Source organism: Sciurus carolinensis, chromosome 1 (genome assembly GCF_902686445.1).
Source record: "Sciurus carolinensis chromosome 1, mSciCar1.2, whole genome shotgun sequence".
Taxonomy (NCBI): domain Eukaryota; kingdom Metazoa; phylum Chordata; class Mammalia; order Rodentia; family Sciuridae; genus Sciurus; species Sciurus carolinensis.
This window is the reverse complement of record NC_062213.1, coordinates 94,677,403-94,699,970: the sequence shown is the minus strand read 5'-3', so window position 1 is coordinate 94,699,970 and position 22,568 is coordinate 94,677,403. Positions and strand designations below refer to the sequence as shown.

General features: G+C 47.1%; 2 protein-coding genes across 2 annotated transcripts; one reads left to right on the top strand and one right to left on the bottom strand.

Moving 5' to 3' along the window:
• Positions 1-31: 31 nt before the first annotated feature.
• On the top strand, positions 32-5,285 carry Mtx1 (metaxin 1). Its single transcript, XM_047541691.1, has 8 exons — positions 32-581; positions 1,535-1,604; positions 1,735-1,814; positions 3,616-3,708; positions 3,866-4,048; positions 4,175-4,251; positions 4,681-4,835; positions 4,919-5,285. Exons 1-8 carry the CDS (start codon positions 54-56, stop codon positions 5,131-5,133), a joined length of 1,401 nt encoding a protein of 466 aa, XP_047397647.1. The 5' UTR covers positions 32-53; the 3' UTR covers positions 5,134-5,285.
• Positions 2,422-10,357, bottom strand: Gba1 (glucosylceramidase beta 1). Its single transcript, XM_047541676.1, has 11 exons — positions 10,195-10,357; positions 9,726-9,813; positions 9,279-9,470; positions 9,009-9,155; positions 8,608-8,741; positions 8,212-8,384; positions 7,738-7,975; positions 7,194-7,418; positions 6,498-6,661; positions 5,994-6,110; positions 2,422-5,906 (listed from the first exon to the last, which is right to left on the bottom strand). The coding sequence occupies exons 1-11, from the start codon at positions 10,219-10,221 to the stop codon at positions 5,801-5,803; spliced, it is 1,611 nt and encodes a 536-aa protein (XP_047397632.1). The 5' UTR covers positions 10,222-10,357; the 3' UTR covers positions 2,422-5,800.
• Between the last annotated feature and the right edge of the window lie 12,211 nt (positions 10,358-22,568).

Sequence of the window (22,568 nt, the reverse complement as noted above, 5' to 3'; positions counted from 1 at the left end):
CAAGGCGACAGGCGGCGCAGGGCCCGCTCCAAACATAACGCGCTGTGGAAAACATGCGGCTCGGGGGACCCCCCCGCAGCCCCCGCTCGGGGCCGAGCCCCGAGGGGCCCGGGAGCAGTCCAGGCCACGTGCAGTTTGGCAAGAACCCCCAGAACCCGGCCAGGCGCACAAGATCCCCCTCTCCTAGGCCCGCCGCGCCTTCGGGAACTCGGGGCTCCACTCGGCTGAGGCGCTGTGACTCTCCCAGGCGCGCCTGGCCGGCAGCCCTGCCCCACTGCGTGGGCCGCCTCTGGATGGGCGGGCGGCCGCCCTCCGCAGAAGCTCACGGCCCCGCCTCCCGCCGGCGGGCCGCCTCTCCGACCCAGAGAAGCCGCGCCTCCCCAGGGGCCTCCCCAGGCCCCCCGCCCCAACCTTCCAGAGGGGCGGTGGCGGGGGGCGGGCCCGCGCGGGGAAGGGCAGAAGCTCACAAGGAGGTGCTTCCGGGACAAAGGGCGTGCAAGATGGCGGCGCCCATGGAGCTGTTCTGCTGGTCAGGGGGCTGGGGGTTGCCGTCAGTGGATCTGGATAGCCTGACTGTGCTGGTGAGGAATGGCGCCGGTGCCCTCTGCTGAGCCCCTTAGGAGTGGGGAGGGGGCCTGAACTAGCCCAGCATCCAAACCTTGCCAGGGCTCTCCAGTACGGGCGCAGGGGGGAAACTGAGTCAAAGAGCATACCTAGCCTATATGGGTTCAGTGCCCTACGCCATAGTCTCCTAGGATTCGTGTAGCAATGGAAAGAGGCCTGAATGAGTGTTCAGGAGATGGAGTGTAGTCCTTGCATATCCATCTACTGGCTGTGTGACCTTGGGACAATCCCTTCCGTAGGATCTCAGGGATCTTCAGCTTTGTATTCCTGTCTTTTTCCTTTCTCCCTCCTTCTCATTAACAACATTTACTAATCCTGATTCTTGTGGGACCAAACAGCCCACAGTCAGACTATAGAGTTTTGAAATCAGACAGACTTGGTTCACTTCACTCATTTACTCACTTTGTGATTTTAAAAGCATGTATTAGACTTCTTCCAAATGCAGAACATTGCCATGTAGAGATGAGTATGACATGGCCCCTCCCCTCAGGTAGTTTACAGAAAGGCAAATGTGTAAGGAAATAAGTTTAATAAAATGTTCTGTGTAAGATATAAGATATGTGGATAGAAACAGACCACAGAGACTGACAAAGAAGGACATGGTCAGTGTTTCCAATAAGAGGGAAACTTTTTAGGAAAACCTTCAAGGATAGGTGTCCATTAGGTTGATGCAAGAGGGGAGATAGAGGAAAGGATTTTCCTAACTGACTTGTAATCATGGACATATCCATAATCTCTCTGAGCTCTGTTTTGCCTATTAGTAAAATGGAAATGGTAATGACTACCTTTTTTGTACATAGGTGCTAAGCATAGGTCATGGTTCATATGGTATTCTGTGAATAGTTTTGTTCTTGGTTCCCCTGTGGAGTCATGGGCCTGAACTGTGTGCTTTCTCATTCCTTCCCTGCAGACTTATGCCAGATTTACTGGTGCTCCACTCAAGGTACACAAGATCGCTAACCCCTGGCGAAGCCCTTCAGGTATTCAGTTCCTAGGGGATAAGGAAGGGAGTATGCAAGGGGAGGAGCAGGAAACAAGCAGGAATGTAGTGCAAATATGTATGAATAGGCAGCTAAAGATCTGGTGGGCATACTTCTTTCTCAATGTCAGGAACTCTGCCTGCCCTTCGGACCAGTCATGGAGAAGTCATCTCAGTACCACACAAGATCATCACCCACCTTCGAAAAGAGGTAGGTGGCTTGGATGAGGGACTGTGAGTGAGAGAAGTTCAGTCAGTTCAGTGCAATATACATTTATTGAACACCAGACATATGCCAACCTCAACACAGGTGACCCAGAGCCTCAAGGAGCACACATTCTGATGAGGAAGATACACACATTGTCACTGTGATGCAGTAAAATCAGAGATTAAGCCCAGAGCACCATGGGGGCATCCAGAGACATAGTTCCTTCTGCATATTAGGCAGGGAGGGGAAGAGGCATAGGCTCATGGAAGAGAAAGGAGAGAAGCATTTGGCTCTGATGAGGCCCTCAAAGTGGAACTGGAAAAGTACTTCTAAGGATCACTTCTCTGTTTCCAAGGACCAGTTTGAGCTAGATGTGGGGCTTAGGATGGACAAGGCTTGGAGTCAGGTCAAGGAATTAGAAAGAATATTTCAAGAAGAGTAAGAAACCAGGTGCAGTGGCAGGCCTATAATCTTAGCAACTCAGGAGGTCAGGCAGGAATATCAAATTCAAGGTCAGCCTGGGCAATTTAGCAAGACCCTGTCTCAAAATAAAATATAATCTGGTGATGTAGCTCAGTGGAAGAGTACTTACCTAACATGCATGAGACCCTGGGTTCAATTCCCAGTACTTCAATCAATTAATCATAAAAAAATAATAAATAAACACATATACAAACAAACAAATAGGGCTGGGGGTATAGCTAGGTAGTAGAGTGCCCCTGGGTTGAAATTCCCAGTATTGGAGGGGGGAAAAAGAGTGGGAGGTCTAGGCTGTGTTCTTCACTCTCTCATTGACTGTAGATCTGTAAGCTTCTTATTTATAAGACTGGACGACTTAATAAGAGTGCTTTCTAAGAGTTCTAGCATTCATGGCCTGGTTCCAAGTAGGAACACATTGTCAGAAATGGGACCCTCTTTCTCATTTGTACTTTCTCAGGTAAATTGTTGGGGAATGAATGGAAGCTTGAGAGGCCTGGAGAAATAAGTGAGAAATAAGATGTAGATAGAAGCCAAAGTTCCTGGCAGGGCCTGGGTCACTGCCCTGATTCCTTATGTATGAACAGAGCTTTTCCAGATTCCAAGAGTTTTCTCCTGAATTATTTCCTAATAGCCACAATGAGAGAAAGAAATTATTACCCTTATTCCACAGGGGAGAAACTGAGGTTCAGAGAGATTTAAGGATCATGCACAAGAGGTTATGCAGGGACAAAACTTACTTAGGATGTGGAAGGGAATGATTAGAGACTAAAGCTTGGGAGGCAGAGCAGGTTAGACCTTGGGGTACGGATGGAATGTGTATGCAGTGCTGGTGCCAAGGCCATGGAATGAAGAGGAAGAAAAAGTCAAGAACAGGAGTGTGAGGGAATAAGCAAGGGGTTGCTGAGCATGAGTTTGCTGGGTTTAGGGAGTGTGGGATGGCATCCCCTATTCCTGAGGCATGGGCTTAGGCCCAACCTGCATCTGAGCTCCACTGAACTAGCTTTGTGGTGTCTGGATCGGGGAGGTTACTGTTAGAAAGTTGTCGTCAGAAGGCATGCTGCCAGCTTTCCGTGGAAATTCTGGGAGCTGCTCCTAGTTTGTGGCTGGGCCTTCCTTCCTCCCCCCCAGTGGATGTAGGACCTTGACGGCCAGCAGGCTCCAAGGCCCAGGCTTTCTGCCAACAGCAACAGGCTACTGGCTAAGCCCAGGCAAGGGGGCCTCAGTGGGAAAAGCTCCTTATTATACCTCCACTACACTCAGAGGATAGCGAGGGGGGTACCCATGCAATCCCCCAGTGTCTATCTCATGGATATTTCTTTAACAGAAGTACAATGCTGATTATGATCTGTCAGCCCGGCAAGGGGCAGACACCCTGGCCTTCATGTCTCTACTGGAGGAAAAACTGCTCCCAGTGCTGGTGAGTGTGCCCAGACCTCCCAGCATTTGCAGCCTATGGGGAGGTGGTCATGCCATACCCACATACTGACAGAGCAGCCTGGGGGTCAGAAGCCCACCCTGAGTCAGGCAGGTGCATTGGCTCAGCCTTCCTTTTCCTTCCTGCCTACCCAATCCAGATACATACTTTTTGGATAGACACCAAGAACTATGTGGAAGTGACTCGGAAATGGTATGCAGAGGCAATGCCCTTTCCCCTCAACTTCTTCCTGCCCGGCCGCATGCAGCGGCAGTACATGGAGCGGCTACAGCTGCTATGTGGGGAGCACAGACCTGAGAACGAGGAAGAACTGGAGAAGGAGGTAGCTGTGGGACAAGGGGTTGTTGTATGATGTGAACCCCAAGGACGATGGCCAGGAATGGGAGTGCCCAAGAGGGGAGGTGGTACTGTTTCCATAGCTGCAAGCCTACCTGTGTCCTCCCTATAGCTGTACCAAGAAGCTCGGGAGTGCCTGACCCTTCTCTCTCAGCGCCTGGGCTCTCAGAAGTTCTTCTTTGGAGATGCGTAAGTCTGATTCCAATGGGGTAATGGGTGGCTTGGAAGAAGATGTAGATGCTGGGGCTGGGGCTGGAGCTGAACAAGAGGTCCTCAGGACAGACACTGGCTCTGGTGAGAGTAGAGCTGTGTGTAGGGCTGAATCCTCCCCAGTGGTATAGGAGGGTGGGGTGGGAGGGCAGCCAGGCTCAGGAGGGGCCTGCAGGGCTGTGGGGCACTCAATGTGCCCTTTATGCAGCCCAGGGATAGAGCCCCATTCAGGGCCAGGCTGGCGCCACCTGGGGAACCCTCCCCATCCCAGGTCCAGAACGTTGTGTCCTGGCCTGTGGTGGCCCCCACAGTGTCCAAAGTCTACTTTACAAGGCTAACTCTTCCTCTAGCTCTATTTTGACCCTTCAGCCCAGTTGTCCTCCATCTCACCTTCTCCCTCTGCTCCAGCCCCGCCTCCCTAGACGCCTTTGTCTTTAGCCACTTGGCCCTGCTGCTGCAAGCAAAGCTGCCTAGCGGGAAGCTGCAGGCCCACCTGCGGGGGCTGCATAACCTCTGTGCCTATTGTAGCCACATCCTCAGCCTCTACTTTCCCTGGGATGGAGGTAAGAGGCAGATGGGGGAACAACCCTGGAAGAGTGGGCTGGAATCCAGGATCCCCTGCCCACCTTCCTTCTTTGCCCTTCAGCGGAGGTGTCACCCCCACGCCAGACACCAGCAGGCCCAGAGACTGAGGAGGAGCCATATCGGCGTCGGAACCAGATACTGTCTGTGCTGGCAGGACTGGCAGCCATGGTGGGCTACGCTTTGCTCAGTGGCATTGTTTCCATCCAGAGGGCAACGCCTGCCCGCACCCCAGGCAGCCGGGCCCTGGGCATGGCTGAGGAGGATGAAGAGGACTGATTTGTCCTCGTGCTCCTAGGACTGATTTTTCTACTATCATGCATTCCAGAGGCCCCTTAGCCTCCCCCACTGTTGATAAAGCCAGAAATGGGGTACTACCCCTCAAGAATAAAGCTGCTCACACTGACTGGGATCATTCTCGCCTTTAAGAGACAGCCATTTTCCTAACATGCGCCATGGGAGCATCTGGGTGCTTGAGCCTACCCATTGGCTCCTGGCTTCTGTCATTGCTTCTGCCCTAAAGCTGACATTGCTTCTGCACCAGCCCACTCCCGCATCTCCAGGAAAGACAAATAGTACCTAGCTTTGGGTCCAGCTTTCCTAGTCTTTTCCTTTCCTTAACTCCCACCCCATCTGTTTTTATACAGACAGTGAGCTCACCCTGGGTCTAGGCCCAGTTTCCACAGGCAGCCAGCACACAGCACAACCTAACACAAGCATGAGGGGTGGGGGACACCAGGGTTTCCAGATCTTTCCTAGGGGCCTCCAGACCCTGGCACCTTCTGGAAAGGAGAGTGAGTCACCCAAACCACTGCCCCAGGCCTTACGTCACCGTAAGCTCACCCCAGCCCTGCTGTGCCCTCTTTAGCCACAGACAGCATGTGAGCTGACTCTGTCCCTTTAATGCCCATGCTGAACCCAGATCCTTGCTTGGGTATCTGCTTCATCACTGGCGACGCCACAGGTAGGTATGAATGGAGTAGCCAGGTGAGATTGTCTCCAGGAAGCCCACAGCAGGATCCTTGATGGTAAGAGGCACATCCTTAGAGGACCTGGGGAGGAGAGGAAAAGCTGAGAGTGAGTCTGCTGCGGCCCACTGCCCTGTCCCAGCCCAGTTCTAGACCTGCTCCGGCCCTTACCGGTTTAGCACAACCACAACTGCAGAGCCATCAGGATGCATCAGGGCCACTGTTTCCAAGTCATTCTTCTTACTGGCCACTAGTCCCACTCTCTGGGAGCCTTCAGGAATGAACTTGCTGAATGTGGGAACAGGCATCATCAGGGACCCCAGCCTAGTCCCTCTGGTCCTCAACCAAACCCATCAAACCCTCATATAAGAAGTCATCCACCCCAGTCCCCACCCAACACATAAGTCCTGCCAAAACTCTGCCCTAACTCTCTAGGCCTCAAGCTGTACTACTGGGCCCTGCCCCTGCCCTCCTGCATCAGGCATCCAGGGATCGTCTGTGTCTCTGATGCCACCTAGTTGCTTCCTGCCTACATGGTGCAAGAGAGGATGGGTGTGTCTCTCCTGGCGTTCCCACCCTAAACACCTTCCTGCTCCCTCCTGGTGTGGGGTGATGTAAGCCCAACACAGGTGATAGGCCTGGTGTGGAATGGGAGCGCCCACCCTCCACACTCACCTGAAGTGGCCAAGGTGGTAGAACATGGGCTGTTTGTAAAACACATCCTTGGCAATATCTACAATGATGGGGCTGTCCACAAAGTTGCGGACCCAGTTGGGTCCCCCTTCAGGATTCAGGGCAAGATTCCAGTCAGTCCAGCCAGCCACATGGTAGAGGAGGTTCTGGAGCAGGGACAAGGGCAAAGAAAAAAGGCTGAACACATGAGGGAGCTGGCCGTAAGTGACTCAGCCCTGTGAGGGGGGAATCCTATCTCCTTAATTTTTTTGAGGAGGGAATACTGGGGATTGAACCCAGGGGTGGCCTACTGCCAAGCTACACCCCCAACCCTTTTAATTTTGAGAGAATCTCACTAAGTTGCCCAGAGTGGTCTTGAACTTGCCATCCTCCTGCCTCAGTTTCCCCAGTATCTGGAATTACAGGTGTGCACCACCATGCCCAGCTCTCCTTAGTGTCTCATTATAGGGATTTGCGAGAATGGAGGCATCTCGAGGGAAGCTGAGAAATTGGAGGCAGGGACCTGAGTATATGGAAGAAGAGTGATGAGGTGTAGGTCTGTGAAGGAAAGACAAGATTCTCATGACATCCCAAAATTGCCCCAGAGGGCAAGGTGGCAAGGAGGACTGTCAGCCTTTGGTGAGACTGCAAAGGGGTTTGAGGTAGTCTGCTTTGTGGGAAGGGAGGCAGGTGGCTCACCGTGATAATGCTGTGGCTGTACTGCACTCCTCGGTCCCAGGAGCCTAGCCTCACGCTCTGCTCCCAGAACTTGGAGCCCACACAGGCCTCTGAGGCAAACAGCATGGTATTGGGGAACAGGCGGTGTGTTTCCCCCAGGGTGGCTTTTGCTGGAGCCAGAAAGTCCAGGTACCAGTGTACAGCAATACCATGTACATACTTGGCTGCCTCTGGGTCTGCCAGCACCTGCACAAGGAAAGGGAAAGACAACTGGGGAAGGGGAACCACTGACCCTGAGCCCTGCAGAGAGGGTTCTGGAAGATGAACTAGGAGTCCTAAGAAACGAGTGGTGTGATGAATGCAAATAGAGGGAAGTAAGGGAACAACCATGGGGATCCATGGGGTCCTGGACATCTGAAGGGGCTGGTGGCCCAGACACCTGGACCCAGTCTAGAGTGTGTAGAAGTCAAGAGCTGGGGCAGGGAAGGCACTATTAAGTTTGGAGCCAATCATTTGGAGGCCAGGATTGGGGGTCACTGGGGCACCCCAGGGTCTTGGGCCTTACCACCTGTGCCCAGTGGGGCAGCAGCAAGCGTTGGTCATCTAGCATGAACAGCTGGACATCACGGTGAGTACTGTTGGCAAGGGTTGGACCCAAGTCACGGGCAATGAAATCTCGCTGGTGTTCAGGGGTGAAGCCCAGGCATTGGAAGGGGTACCCACTGATGAGTCCTGCAGAAGGCTCGTTCTCAACTGTCACTGCCCAGAACTTTAACCTGTGTTCAGCATAGGCATCTAGGAATCTGGTAGGAGAAAGGGCATGAGCAATCATGGCCAAGAAAGCAGACCAAGACGCTAGGGAATAGGAACCCTAATGGAGTAGGGGAAATTGACACGCCTGAATCTGAAAGGTCCAGAAGGTAGGAAGATAAGCTGAGGAGACTCAGATCTAGAAGTGGAAGCAGATAGAATTGGAACATAGACCAGGGTGTCCAAAGGGGATGTTGGTTCAGGTTCCATGGCCTTGATGATCCCTTACTTGACAAAGTACTTGGCCCAGGTCTGGTGGTAGATATCCCCTGGGTGACCCTTGAGTGACCCCTTCCCATTCACTGCCCCATTGGTCTTGAGCCAAGTGGGTGATGTCCAGGGACTGGCGAAGAGTGAGACAGGGCGATGGGCCAACTGCAGGGCTTGGTGAATCAAGGGTATCTAAAGACAAAGGTAGTAAGAAGAGAGACACCCAGAGTTGGAACACAGACAGACTAGCCCAACCAGTGCATCAGGTCCAGCTATCAGCCCCCACCCTCCCACCCCCAGGACAGAACAGACAGCAGGGGAAGGTTCTATGTCTGTCTGAAGATAGCCCTAGCTGGACCTTCTCGACCCCCAGCCATTATGCATCATTAAGGCCTGAGGCAGTGAGGATGCCCACCTTCAGTTTGATATCTTCTTCTGCAAGGCTGAAGTTGTGCAACTGGAAGTCATCTGGGGTGTCGGCATAGGTGTAGGTGCGAATGGAAAAGTCGCAACTGGCCATAGGTACCCGGATGATATTATATTCAATTCCTGCAGAAAAGGATGACCAAGATAAGGGAGTTGGAATCTTGGAATCAACAGGACCAAAGGGAACTTGCACCCCTAGTTTGAGAACCTTTGGAGGCCAGCACCTGGGTGAAGCACGTGTCCTAAGCCCAAGAGTCCCCAAGCACTTTGCAGAAGATTAACATGGCAATCTTATTTTCCACAAAGAGAGGAACCAAATATCAGGGAAGGGTGAAAAGGTACAAGGAAAACTCAAATGTCAATTGCAAGATGTCACTTGCCCCCCATCACCTTCTGTTGAGAAGTAAGATTTGAGCAGCAAACTCTGCACAGAGGGTGACAGGGCAAGTATGTTCAGAGCAGCAGCATCTGTCATGGCCCCTCCAAACCCTTTCACTTTCTGGAACTTCTCTTCTGGCTTCAGGGTCAGTAGCAGCCCTAAGGACACCCATAGGGAAGAAGAGTTGTCAGTCACAGGAGAGAAACTCTGTAGTGATCACCATTATGACTTAGCTCTAGATAGGCCCAGCTTGGCTTGGGGGTGAGGGGCGTAGTGATTACCTGTGCCTGTGTGATTGGCCTGGATGGTCCCTATACTCAGCTCCATCCGACGTCCACTACGTGTACTCTCATAGCGGCTGAAGGTACCAAGGGCAGGGAAGGTCAGGGGGTCAAGAGAGTCACAGTATGTGGCATTGCAGACACAGACCACCGAGCTATAGCCGAAGCTTTTAGGGACACAGGGGCGGGCACCTAGATGGGAGGGGCACAAGCAGAGGCAAGGGCCAAAGGAGGTGGATGAGGAGAATGCACATGCTGGCTAAGAAACTAATGTCAGTTTCAAAAATAAATCCCCTCGCTGTACACCAACCTCAAGGTTTGTCTCAGTCATTCAAAAGATTTTATCAAGCACCTATTGAAAGTCTTTCACCTACATACTAGAAGGCTACAAAGGACCACAAAGCTGAGAGAGCCTCAGTGCCATCCTCCCTTCTTTGATTCACTTACCCGATGCCCAGGACACTGCCTGAAGTAGAAGCAATCCTGTGAGGCTGGCAGCCATAATGCTTACCCTTCCTGGGTGTTTTGGACATGCCTGAGAAGAGAATGAGAAGTGGCCAAAAGGCAAGCCCCTCTCTTCTCCGCGATCAATCTCCAGAATTTGGCTGCCTGTGGGTGCCCACAGCCTATTCTCCCACCTTTATTAAGGAGGGTACAAGGCCCATAGACACCTGGGTGCAGCCCTTCCTGCAATCCCTCTGCTGGTGACAGTTTTTTGCCCACCAAAAATAAGGACTGTCTTCACTCTCTTCCCACCCATTTCTACCTCAACCCCTCCCTCCGTTTGTGTTTTTCTCAAAGACCCATGGTGGTCTGGGTTCAAAGAGAGTCTGCCATTCATTGAATTCCACAGCTTTGATGGCCAGGATTTCAGAAGCAGCATGACAAGGCCAATTGCGACCCATGGCCCACTTACCTCTGTAAAAGGACTTGAAAACTCCATCACCTCACAAGTTACTGGATAAGGAGAAGACCACAGGAGTTCCAGAGTCTCAGAGGGATAGAGGATCCACTAAATAAAAACAAGGATGCAGATTATCTGCTGCAGCTATAGGAACCGGGCTAGCCCTGCGGGTTAATTCCGGCAACGTGAAGTGGATAGGTCATGTGATGACTAAGGAAGAGTCACATGACACAGGAAATGAGGCAATCACAGCCATATTTGTAATGGGCAGTGGACTTCTGGACTGTTGAGATTATACACCTTATAAAACTCTGGAATGTATGAGTGGATGACAACTTTGAGAACAACCTAGAACAAAGATTTCAGTGGAAAGCTGGGTAATGGATCCCAAATACCAGAGAAGGGAGACTGCAATAGGCACATCTAGAGAAAGATTTAGAAATGATGCTGATAAGGGTTGAGGATGTAGCTCAGTAATAGAGTGATTTCCTAGCATGTGGAAGACCCTGGGTTAAATTCCCAGCATATCCATCCCCTAACACACCACACACACACACAGTGCTAATAAAATGATTCTAGTAAAAAGAGGCTTGGGCTGGGTTGTGGCTCAGTGGTAGAGCACTTACCTAACATGTGAGGCACTGGGTTTGATTCTCAGCACTGCATATAAATAAATGAATAAAATAAAGATCCATCAACAACTAAAGAATATATGCAAATAATTTTTTATTCAAAAAGAGGCTCATACCTGTAATCCCAGCAATGCAGAAGGTAGAAGCAGGAGGATTGCAAGTTCCAGGCCAGCCTCAACTGTGTAGCGAGACCACGTCTCAAAATAAAAAAGGAGTGGGAATACAGCTCAGTGGTAAGGCACCCCTGGGTTCAATTCCCCATGTCCCCCTCAGAAAAATTAATTAAAATTAAAATAAACAAATGAAAAGGGCTGGGGATGTAGCTCAGTGGTGGTAGAGCACTCCTGGATTCCATTCCTAGTACTGCAAATAGGACAAAAAGAGGCTCATTGTGCAAAATACTGAGGCTATGTAGATATTCAATACAGCTTTTGCCCCAAAGTGATCCATGAGACACCAAAGTCAGACACCCAGATATTTACAAAGACAGAAATGGTAACAAATTTGCTTGGAGAGTTCCCCCGATGAAGAGGAACTCTTCAGTAGGGATTTATCCAGAAAGTTTTCATGGAGAAGCTAAGGGGAGTCATTAACCAGTGAGTGCAGGGAGTGGGACCTAGCACTTGGGTGGCAAGATGGGGAGGGAGTGGTTGACATTGTACCTTTCATGTCTTCCCTTCTTCCATCATCAAATGCAGATTATAATAACTGCTCTTCCTTTCTATAGGACTGGGAGGTTAGTAAAGTAGTTCAGAAAGTGGAAAGTGCTGTACAAAGTTATACCCTCAGCCAGGCACAGTGGCACACACCTGTAATCCCAGTGACTTGGGAGGCTGAGGCAGGAGGATCTCAAATTCAAGGCCAGCCTCAGCAACTTAGCAAAATTTAAAAACAATTTTTAAATAAAATATAAAAATGAGCTGGGGATGTGACTCAGTGTTTAAGCACCCTGGGGTTCAATCCCTGGTGCCAAAGAAGAAAAAAAAATTATACCCCCTGTGGAAGCAAGAAGGGGGCTATCCATGATGTTGCCTCAAGAACCACATCAAATGAGTTTAGTGGGGGTGACACACATAATACTACCTGACTAACCCCAGCTCTCTGAGTTTCCTCACCTGTAAAATGGAGGCAATTCCACAGTCTCAGGGTCATTCCTAGAGTCAGTGAGATAAGCACAGTGCCTGGGGCTTAGTAGGTACTGGGAACTACTTATTTATTGTATGAGTGGTTTTTGTTTTTTGAATTATCTCACTGAAGCTTTTCCAAGGCTGATCATTTCTTCTCCTAGGTTCCTGTATATGTAAGTATAGTTCTGTGAGATGAGCAGGATTTGCATCCTGGCTCTGCCATTAATACTGGCTGTTTGACCTTCTACTTAGTCACCTTAAACCTGTTTCTCATCTATAAAAGGGGAGTGATAACTACTGCCTGATGGGATTATTGTGAGGTTTAAATGTGATAATATATACCTAGTACACTGCTTGGCACGAAATGTTGTAACAAGGTAGGCCTGTGTTTATGGAGGGAACTCGAGTTCCTTGAAGGAAATGTCTTACTCATTCAGGGTGGCCTCATATCCTTGTAGACAGCCTGTCACAGGGATAGTTGCCAGGTTCCTGAATTGAATTGAACTACCTGAGTGACTATGGCGTATCTATCTCTTTTAGACTTCCTGTTTTTCCAGGAAGTATTGCTCAGAACTGGTTCTCAGGAGGGCAGGTACCTTCCTTCCTTCCTTCTAGTTTATTCATTCCACAATTTTTTTTTTTTTCTAACTTTGCACATGATCAGTAAGCATGCTACCCATGAGCTATAATCCCCAGTCCCACTGCTCGCCTCTCTTTAAAGCTCACTCTCCATCTGCTCTTGTCTGTCCAGTTGGGTTTAGAGTCCCCTCCCCTCCTTACAGGCCAAGTTTGTCTTTTTTTTCCTTTCTCCTTCTCTTCCCCCTCCTCCTCCTTCTTGAACCCAGGGAATTAAACCTAGAGGCACTCTGTCACTGAACTACATTCCCATTGAGTCAGGGTCTAGCTAAATTGCCCAGGCTGACCTCAATTTGCAATCTTCCTGTCGCAGCTTCCCGAGCAGCTGGGATTACAGACAGGAGCTCCTGTGCCCAGCATTGTTTCTTCTTATCATCCTTACAAATTGTAAACTTTTCCCAGGGTGACAACACCACATCTTTCAATTCAAATTGTCCTTGAGGCTTTCTTTCTTTTTTGATGGGGAGAGGGAAGGTTACTGAGGATCGAATTTAGGGGCACTAAGCCACATCCCCAGTCCTATTTTTTTTTTTTTTATCTTATTAAAATTGTAGATGGACACAATACCTTTATTTTTCTAATTATTTTTATGTGGTGCTGAGGATTGAACCCAAGGCCTCACAGGTGCTAGGCAAGCACGCTACCACTGAGTTTACAATCCCAGTTCCCCTATTTTGTATTTTATTTAGAGACAGGATCTCACTGAGTTGCTTAGCACCCTTGCTGAGGATGACTTTGAACCTGAGATCCTGTCTCAGCCTCCCAAGCCACTGGGATTGCAGGTCTGTGCCACCACACCAGCTGAGGCTTTTATTTTCCTGGAACTGAGGACTTAAACCAGTGGTGAATGACCAAGGAGCAATACCCAATTTTTTTATTTATTTATTTATTTATTTTTTTTGGCGGTTCTGCAGATTGAACCCAGGACCTTGTGTTTGTGAGGCAAGGACTCTACCTACTGAGCTATCTCCTCAGTTCTACCCAGTCCTTTTTATTTTATTTTTTTTTATTTATTTATTTTTTTTGGTACCATGATTGAACCCAGGGGCACTACTGAGCCACATCCTCAGCCCTTTTTAAAATTTTTTTATTTTGAGACAGGATCTCACTAAGTTGCTTACAGCCTTAGTGAGGTTGTAATTGCTGAAGCTAGCTTTGAAATCTCCATCCTCCTGCCTCAGTCTCCCAGGCTGCTGGGATTACAGGCATGTATCACCATGCCTGGTCCTTTTTATTTTTTATTTTGAGACAGGGTCAAGTTTCTCAGGCTGGTCTTGAACTTGCAATCCTCCTGTCTCAGCCTCCCAAATAGCTTGGATTACAGTTCTATTTTATTTTTTAAATAAAGATAGTTTTAATATGGACTTAAAATTATGGGAGGACATGATTGTTTTAGTCTGAGCCCCTGGAGTAGGCCCCAACAGACTAGGCCAAGCCAAAATAGATTCATTCATGATAAATGCCACATAATCAAAATGAAACTTCAAGGGAGATAGATCCCAAAACACACCAGCTTTTCCTGAAAACAGGAGATTTCAGTGTAGAGTCACAAAATAAGGATTTTAACCCACAAAAAAGTAACCTGATGTTAACCACTCTATCTCTGTTCAGATGGTTGTTTTCTTGTCCCCACCTTACAAATCCCACTGTTATGCAGTTGCCTAGTTAGGGTTCTCATTCTGTTTTGTAGATTGGAGGCTGCTCTCATTATAAATCACACACAAAAGCCAACTGATCTACAAGTAAATTTGTCGTAATTTTTAATTTCGTCTTTTTTTTTTTTCCCCAGTCCTGGGAATGCAACTCAGGGGAATTTTACCACTGAGCCACATCCCCAGCCCCTTTTTGTATTTTATTTAGAGATAGGGTCTTGCTAAATTGCTTAGGATCTCACTAATTGCTGAGACTGGTTTTGGACTTGCAATCCTCTTGCCTCAGCCTCCCAAGCCACTAGGATTACAGGTATGTACCACCATGCGTGGCTCTCAGTCCTTTTTTATTTTTATTTATTAATTTTTGGAGGTACCAGGGATTGAACTGGGGCACTTGACCACTGAGACACATTCCCAGCCCAATTTTGTATTTTATTTAGAGACAGGGTCTCATTGAGTTGCTGAGGCTGGCTTTGAACTCCTGAAACTTGTGATCCTCCTGCCTAGCCCTCCTTTTTTTTTTTTTTTGGTGGTGGTGCTGGGGATTGAACTCAAGACTTTACACATGCTAGGCAAGTGCTTTACCACTGAGCAACATCTCCAGCCTTAAGAGTTTTTTTCCTCTGAGGCGCTGGGGATTTGAACCGCGTCCCTTGTGCATGCTAGGTGAGCACTCCCCAAAATGAGCTATTTCTTCAGTTGCCCTCCTTTTTAAATTTTTTTTTTTTTTTTTTTTTTGAGATTTGATCTCACTAAATTTCTGAGGCTGTCCTCAAACTTGAATCCGCCTACCTCAACTCCCAAGTAGCTGGGATTATAGGCAGGCACCACCATGCCTGTGCCTCAAGGACAAATTTGTAATTTTGTCTTTTGATGAACACTGTGTGTTTTATTTAATACTCCTTCTCCCTAATGATCCCCTAAATGACTGGAGTTTTTCTAAAGAATGAGTATAAAATTTTTCTACATGCGAAGCCCTACTTTTGATCCCTAGAACTACAAAAAGAAAACACACAAAAAACCCTTTTCTACAATGTTATATAATAAAAATCCTCTTGATTTATATTTGATTTTATGATTGTATATGTTGTTGAGATGAGCACTTCAAGGTCAAGTGATTCTAGAATACCTTTCCTGACCTCCATTTGCTAAATTCTCTCCAGTTCCTAATCATAGCCTCAGCTAAGGAAACCCACACAAATTTCCAAAATGCCCCCTAGGGGGCATGTGAGAACCACTGCTGGAGTCGCCTCTCCTCAAACAGGTCTCGCTGCAGTGGCAACTAGGGGCATACTTGGTGGCCGTGATAACTCTTTTTCCTTTGTACAACGCTTTATAAGGACAGGTAGGAGGTTGGGAGTGTAATTTTGTGTGATAAACATGTGCCTAGCATGCCTGAGGTCCTGGGTTCAATCCCCAGCCCCACAAAAAGAAGAAAAAAGACAGTTAGGGCTGGTAGAGTTCTGACTTGGGTTTAAACCAGAGCACCAAAAAACATTTTAATTAAACACTAAGGGAGGACAAATGAGAAATAAAAACAAGTGAAAAGCATAAGTACAAAAGTAATTTGGCCAGGTCATGGCACATGACTGTAATCCCAGTCATTCAGGAAGCTGAGGCAGGAAGAGTAATGGTTTGAGTCCAGCCTTGGCATCTTAGTGAGTCCCTGTCTCAAAACAAAACAAAACAAAACAAAACAAAACAAAACAAAAAGAAAAACATAAAAAGGACTGGAGATATAGCTCAGTGGTAGAGCACTCTGGGTTCAATTCCAGTACTGAAAAATAAAACAACAAAATGTTGGCACACACCTGTAATCCTAGTAATTCGGGAGGCTGAGGTAGGAGGATCACCATTTTCAATGCCATCCTCAGCAACTTAGTAAGACCCTGTCTCAAAATTTAAAAAGTTGTGAGTGTAGCTCAGTGGTAAAATGCCCTTGTTAATTCCCTTTACCAAAACATAACAACAAGAATTAAATAGTTTGGCTGATCTAACAAAGGAGTTCTGGCCAGTCCAGTCCTGGTACAAAGGAATCTTCTGTCCAAGATCTCTACCTCCAATCTTGCTCCCTCTGGCCACCACCATTTCTCATTTGTTCCCTTAAGAAGAAGCACAATGTGGAAGGGTGTTTTGATTTGGACGCTGGAATGACTAGATGCAGAATTTAAAGCTTTGCTCCGTTACTTATCAGATGTGAGTTTCCTAGTTCTCAAGCCTCTTATCTCAAGTGTTGTCGTGAGGACTGAATGAAACAATGCATGTAACATTGCGTATAGCCAAATGTCTTGGACAAGCTGCCACACCAGATGAGTTCTGTCTCATGCTTCCTACACTCCACAAGCAGACCATCTGGACCCCTTCCACTCCAGAATGGATTTTGCCAAGGTCACCAAGGATGGCTTCCTTGGTAATGTTCAGCCCTTGTTTGACCTAACCTTTTAACTCAGTTGACACTTGACTTCGCCCTTCTTGAAGCACTCTCTGGTTTTCATGACTTCTCATTCTGTGGGCTTGGATTTCCTCCCACTTCTGCAGCTGTTCTTTCTCCTTTACAGCTTCACCTCCTCCTTCTGACTGTGCATGTTACTTGGGGTTTTGTCCTAGGTCTTCTCTTCTCACAAGTTATGCTCTCTCCAAAGAGATAACCACATAGCTTATCGTTGATTTTGGTTCCAAAATCTCCACCTCCAATCCCAATCTTCTGGGATTGACTCTGTCCATGAGTTGGCCTTCTAGACCTATCCCTTGGGCATCTCTCAGACACTTCAGCATGAGATCATCACCACCAGCCAAACCCACTCTTCCTTCTGTATTCTCTTTCTCCACAGAACCCCTTCCTTCCAGAAAATGGAACTCATCCTTTTTTAAAGTATTTTTTTTTAGCTGTTGATGGATCTTTATTTTATTTATTTATATGTGGTGCTGAGAATTGAACCCAGTGCCTCACATGTGCTAGGCAAGCGCTCTACCACTGAGCCACAACCCCAGCTCTGGAACTCATTCTTGACTTTGCCCCCTCCTTGTATCCTCCTCCCATTATTTTCTTCTTAGAATTCTGAATCATCTTTCTTACCCTTGACCTCTACTTTTCTCCTCCAATTCATTCTCCAGACAAACTGGATGGGCTGAGGAGGAGCTAAAGGGTAAAGGATAGGGGAAAAAAAGAGTGAGAAAACAAGAGAACAGAGAGAAAGAGGGAAGGAGGGAAGAAAGAGGAATAAAGGAAGTAAGGAAAGGAGGCGAGGGAAAGAAGGTGGAGAAGGAGGAGAAAGAAGGAGGTGAGGAAGAAGAAGAGGATGAAGAAAAACTGAAGGAACTAACAAGAACACAAATTCTGAGGCTATGATTTTCTCTTCTAAAACCCTTTGCTCCACACTGCCTTTAAGAGGTCAGATGGGAAGTTGGGTGTGGTGGCACATTCTGTAATCCCAGTGACTCGGGAGGCTGAGGCAGGAGGATCATGAGTTCAGAGCCAGCCTCAGCAACTTAGTGAGGCCTTAAGCAACTTTGAGACACCCTGTCTCAAACAAATAAAATAAATAAAAAGGACTGGAGATGTGGGTCAGTGGTAAAACATCCCTGGGTTTAATCCTCAATCTTCACTTTGCTATTGGGTTCAATCCCCAGTACAAAAAAAAAAAAAAAAAAAAAAAAAGACTTCTGGGAGCTGGCATCCTTGTCCCACTCTTGTTTCTCTCCCCTTTGCTTACACCATATGCTCCAATTCCATTATCTTCCATCAAGAGGCCACAAAACATCTTGTCTGCTGTTTCCTCTGACCTGAACATTTTATTCTTCATCCCTATTTGGGGAGGTGGTTACCAGAATTGAACCCAGGGGTGCTTAACCATTGAGCCATATCCCCAGACCTTTTTAAAAAAATTTTTTTAAAATTATGAAACAGGGTCTTGCTAAGTCCTTAGGGCCTCACTAAATTGCTAAGGTTGGTCTCAAACTTGCAGTCCTACCTCAGGCTTCTGAGGCTCTGTACCACAAGCCCTTCCTCCCTTTTGAAAAAATGAATGACTATTCATCATTAAGTCCTCTGCCTTACTAGCACTGTTATTAGTCCCATTTTCCTCACACCTCTGACTGAGGCACCCTTGCTATTCACTCTCCAATTCAAATGCTGAAGAAATATTAATTGTATATCTACTTATGTGCCAAACACAATTCTAGATTCTGAGGATATGGTAATGAATAAAATGACAACCTTTCTGGAATTATGGAGTTTATATTCTAGTGGGGGCAGTAACACACACACACACACACACACACACACACACATACACACACACATTTAGGTAGTAATAGGAAGAAAAATAAATTGAAGAAGAGGTTGGAGTTATGTAAGTGAGAGAGATAGTGATAAAATGTGAGTTTGTAGAAGCAGGGAAGTCAGATTCTGTAGGGACTTGGTGCCCCAGCAGAGTTTCAATTGTTTTTGGTTTGGTTTGGTTTGGTATTGAGGATTGAACCCAGGGGTGCTTTACCACTGAGCTGCATCCCCACTCTATTTTTTTTTTTTTTTTGGAGGCACTGAGGGTCTTGCTAAATTGCCCAGGCTGGCTTCAGCCTCTGCCTCTGGAGTCCTTGGGATTACATGTGTGCACCACTCAGCTGGTTCAATTCTGTTCTATGTTGGAAATTCACTGAAGAGTTTGGTGCAGGGAAGTGACAAGATGAGATTTATATTTTTTAAGATTACTTTGGCTGCTGTGTAGAAACCAGACGGTAGGGGGCCAGCATCCAATAGCAACCTGCCATCCATTTGCCCCTGGTTCTCCATCCTTTCTCTGTGAATTCTAGCAAAGGCTCTTCCTTCAGCATGCATCCCGCTTCCACTACACTTAGCCTCCTTTATGCCTGTTTTTTTAGAGCTCAGCTAGCTCCGATGTTACTTTCTCCAAGAAATTCTGCCGCACCTTCCCATCTCTCCTGTAACACCTGCTCATAGTCTTACCTCCTTTGTCGTTCTTACCACAGTTGTAATCAATTGCACAAAAGATTTAACATCAGGTATAGCGCCCAGCTCATAAAAGAATGACATACTAATTCGTCTGTCCACTGATCTGTCGGGGTACAAGCCCGGTGGAGTAGAGATCAATCTGTCCTTGCTCTCTGCTCCCCAGTCCATAGCACAGTTCCTGGTCCCACACTCATCGAACATTTGTCGAATGACTGAAGAATTCATAATATATAACCTTATTTCCACTACCCCTTAAAAAGCACGAGGATGGAAGGATTTGAATGTTGTATCATCTTCTTTATTAAAAAGAAGAAATGTTATCATCTCTTCCTTATTTATTAAAAAAAAAAAAACTATCTCTGCAATTAATAATAACAATGATGAAAAAGTTAAGCCCAAACGCAGGAAAGGCAGTTAAGATCCTAACGATGCAACACCTATTCGCCTATCATTGGTAAAGCGAAACAGCAGCCCCAGCCGGAGGCAAATGGAAATCTCACCGCAGCCCGCAGAGGCGAACCGGATGCGCAGTCGCGAGACTACAAGAAGGGCGGGGCGGGGCGGGGCGGGGCGGGGCAGGACTTGCTCAGTAAGGAGATTGGTGTTTTCCGGGAGGCAGAACCCAGAACACTTCCCCATTTTTCATTGTTTTTTTTTTTCTTGGGACGGGCAGTTTTCATTGACCAACCGTAGCCCAGATACCGGGCAAGGGTATTCTTGATTTACACCGACTGAAACATTGCGCGGAAAGGGAGAACCACGCATGCGCTGCGACGTCAGTCCGCCGACGGGCGGGTTAAGGGTGGGGCAGATTGAATTCCCACCCGAATCCCCCTCATCCAAGCTCAGCAACGTTTCTGAATTTACTCCTTAGGGAATTTGAGGATAGGGAACATCCAGTACCCTGAAGCTTTCCCGGCGAGAACCCCAGTGTCCACCTCCTCCTGCCTCATTTTGTGCTGGCGGTGCCTCAACCCTTACTGAGGCTGTGTTGTTATTATGGTGAATTATTCAAGAAGCCTTGCAGTTTGACGCCATCTCTGGGTAGTGCTGCCCCATCCTCCTTCCCTTTCCTAGAAGGCACCATGTTGCCCCCACAATCAGGGTGTGAAGCTGTCAAGGCCCCCAACTCTGCCACTTTAGTAATTTAACGAGTGTTTGCTGAAGACCTACTATGTGTTGGATCCAGTGCAATAAGCAAGTCTCTGCTCTTGAGCATTTATATTTTTTCTTTTCTTCTATTTATTTATTTATTTATTTTTTTGGTACTGATGATTGAATCCAGGGTTGCTCTGCAACTGAGCTACATCCCCAGTCCTTTTTACTTTATAATTTTGAGACACGGCCTTGCCAACTTGCTGAGGCTAGTCTCGAATCTGATACTCCTGCCTCTGCCTCCCTAATTGTTAGGGTTCCTGGTGTGTGTCACTGCACCTGACTGGGAGTTTATATTCTATGGAACGACACACATATATAAACAAAAAAGATGATTTTATTTCATTTTAAAGACCTAATTGGCTTTATTTTCAGTTCTAGAATCAACACGTCATTCCATAAAATAGAGATTAGTATTCCCAGATAATTTTAATGATAAATCTTATGCTCGAAACAAGCTGGCAGGGCTGAGGGAATAAGGTAGAGTTTTGAGTCCCATGCCTGAGGCCCTGGGTTCCATCCCCAGCAAGACAAAGCAATAAAAAAATGACTACTGATTAGATTGGGGTGGTATGCTTACTGAGGTGAGTGGAAGTAAGACCTGAATTAGGTGACGTCTCCAGGTACTGGGGAGTTGGGAAGTTGAGCATTTCATGCTGGGGAAAGAACAGGTTCCTAGTCCTTGGAGGCATTTTGGCTAAAGCAGAAAGTGGGCCAGGTTGGGCTTGATCACAGTCTCAGTAATATTGTAAATAAGCCAATAGATACAGGAAGAGCCTTGCTATGACAGGATTTATCATAACTTTGATAAAGAGTAGAAATAGATTGATTCAGAGTGGTTGTGATCCAAACTAGGTAGCTGGGGAGAGAGACTTGGATGAATTTGGGGTAGAATTGGTGTGTTGGATGAGGGAAATCAAGATGATTCCTAAGCTTTAGGAATGTGCAGTTGGGCAATGGTAGGACCACATATTGAGATGGAAATAGAACAGGTGTTGGGGACGGTACCCAAAATTCTGTTGTATTCCAGCAAGAGATGTCAAGTTGGAGATAGGAGCTCACAGAGAGGTCAAAGGTGGAGTTACATGTTCACACATACATGGTATGGGTATGGATCTTAATAGGGGTATTAACAGAAAGAGGGAAGTAGAAGAGAGGGTTCTGTAGAGTCCTGGGGCCATCTGTGTGCAGCAGTCCAGCAGAGGTATAAAAGCTAGTAAAGGCTACCCAGAGGGTAAAGTAGGAGGAAAAATAAGAGTGTGATGTTTACAAAGAATTTTAAGAAGAAAAATGCTGATTATCTGGGCTAATTGCTGCTTAAAGAGGCAGAGAAGCAAAAACTTTGTCAAGAGCAGTGGCTAGCCTGGGTTCTGTGGCTCCTACCTATAATCTCAGCTACTTAGGAGGCTGAAACAGGAGGATTGCCAAGTTCAAGAACAGTCTCAGCAACTTAGCAACACCTTTAGTAACTTAGTGAGACTATCCCTAAATAAATACATACATACATACGTGCATACATAAATAGAACTGGGGATGTAGCTCAATGGTAAGGTGTCCTTGGGTTCAATCCCCATATCAAAAAATGAAAAATACATAAAAATTTTAAAAGGCTGAGGCTAGGAATGTAGCTCAGTGATAAAGCTCTCCTGGTCCAATGCCCTATAAAGTGGGGGGAGCAGGAAACAGTAGCTGGGGAGAGGTAGGGAAAGTAGCCTGATGAAAGTAGATGAGGAGCGAAGAATGAATGGTGACACAGCCTGTAATCCCAACAACTTGGGAGACTGAGGCAGGAGGATTGCAAGTCTGAGGTCAGCCTCAGCAACTTAGCAAGGCCCTGTTTCAAAATTTAGAAAAATAAAAAGGGCTGGGGGTATAGCTCAGTGGTTAAACTCCCCTGGTTTCAATCCCTAGTATCAAAAAGAAAGAAAGAAACCCTCCCTGCCTTTTTTTTTTTTCTTTTTTTCTTTTTACAGTGCTGGAGATTGAACCTAGGGCCTTGTGCTTGTGAGGCAAGCACTCTACAAACTGAGCTATATCCCCAGCCTGTGAAAAAAACCCTTTTGCTATCAAAATGAGCAGAGATACAATGTGGTTTTTCAAAATAGCTTTGAATTTTCTTAAATATGAGCTATGAGGGCAAGTTTCACAGGTGATTAAAGAAGTCCAGGAAAGATGGGCACAGTGATGGTGGTATGGTATATGCCTATAATGC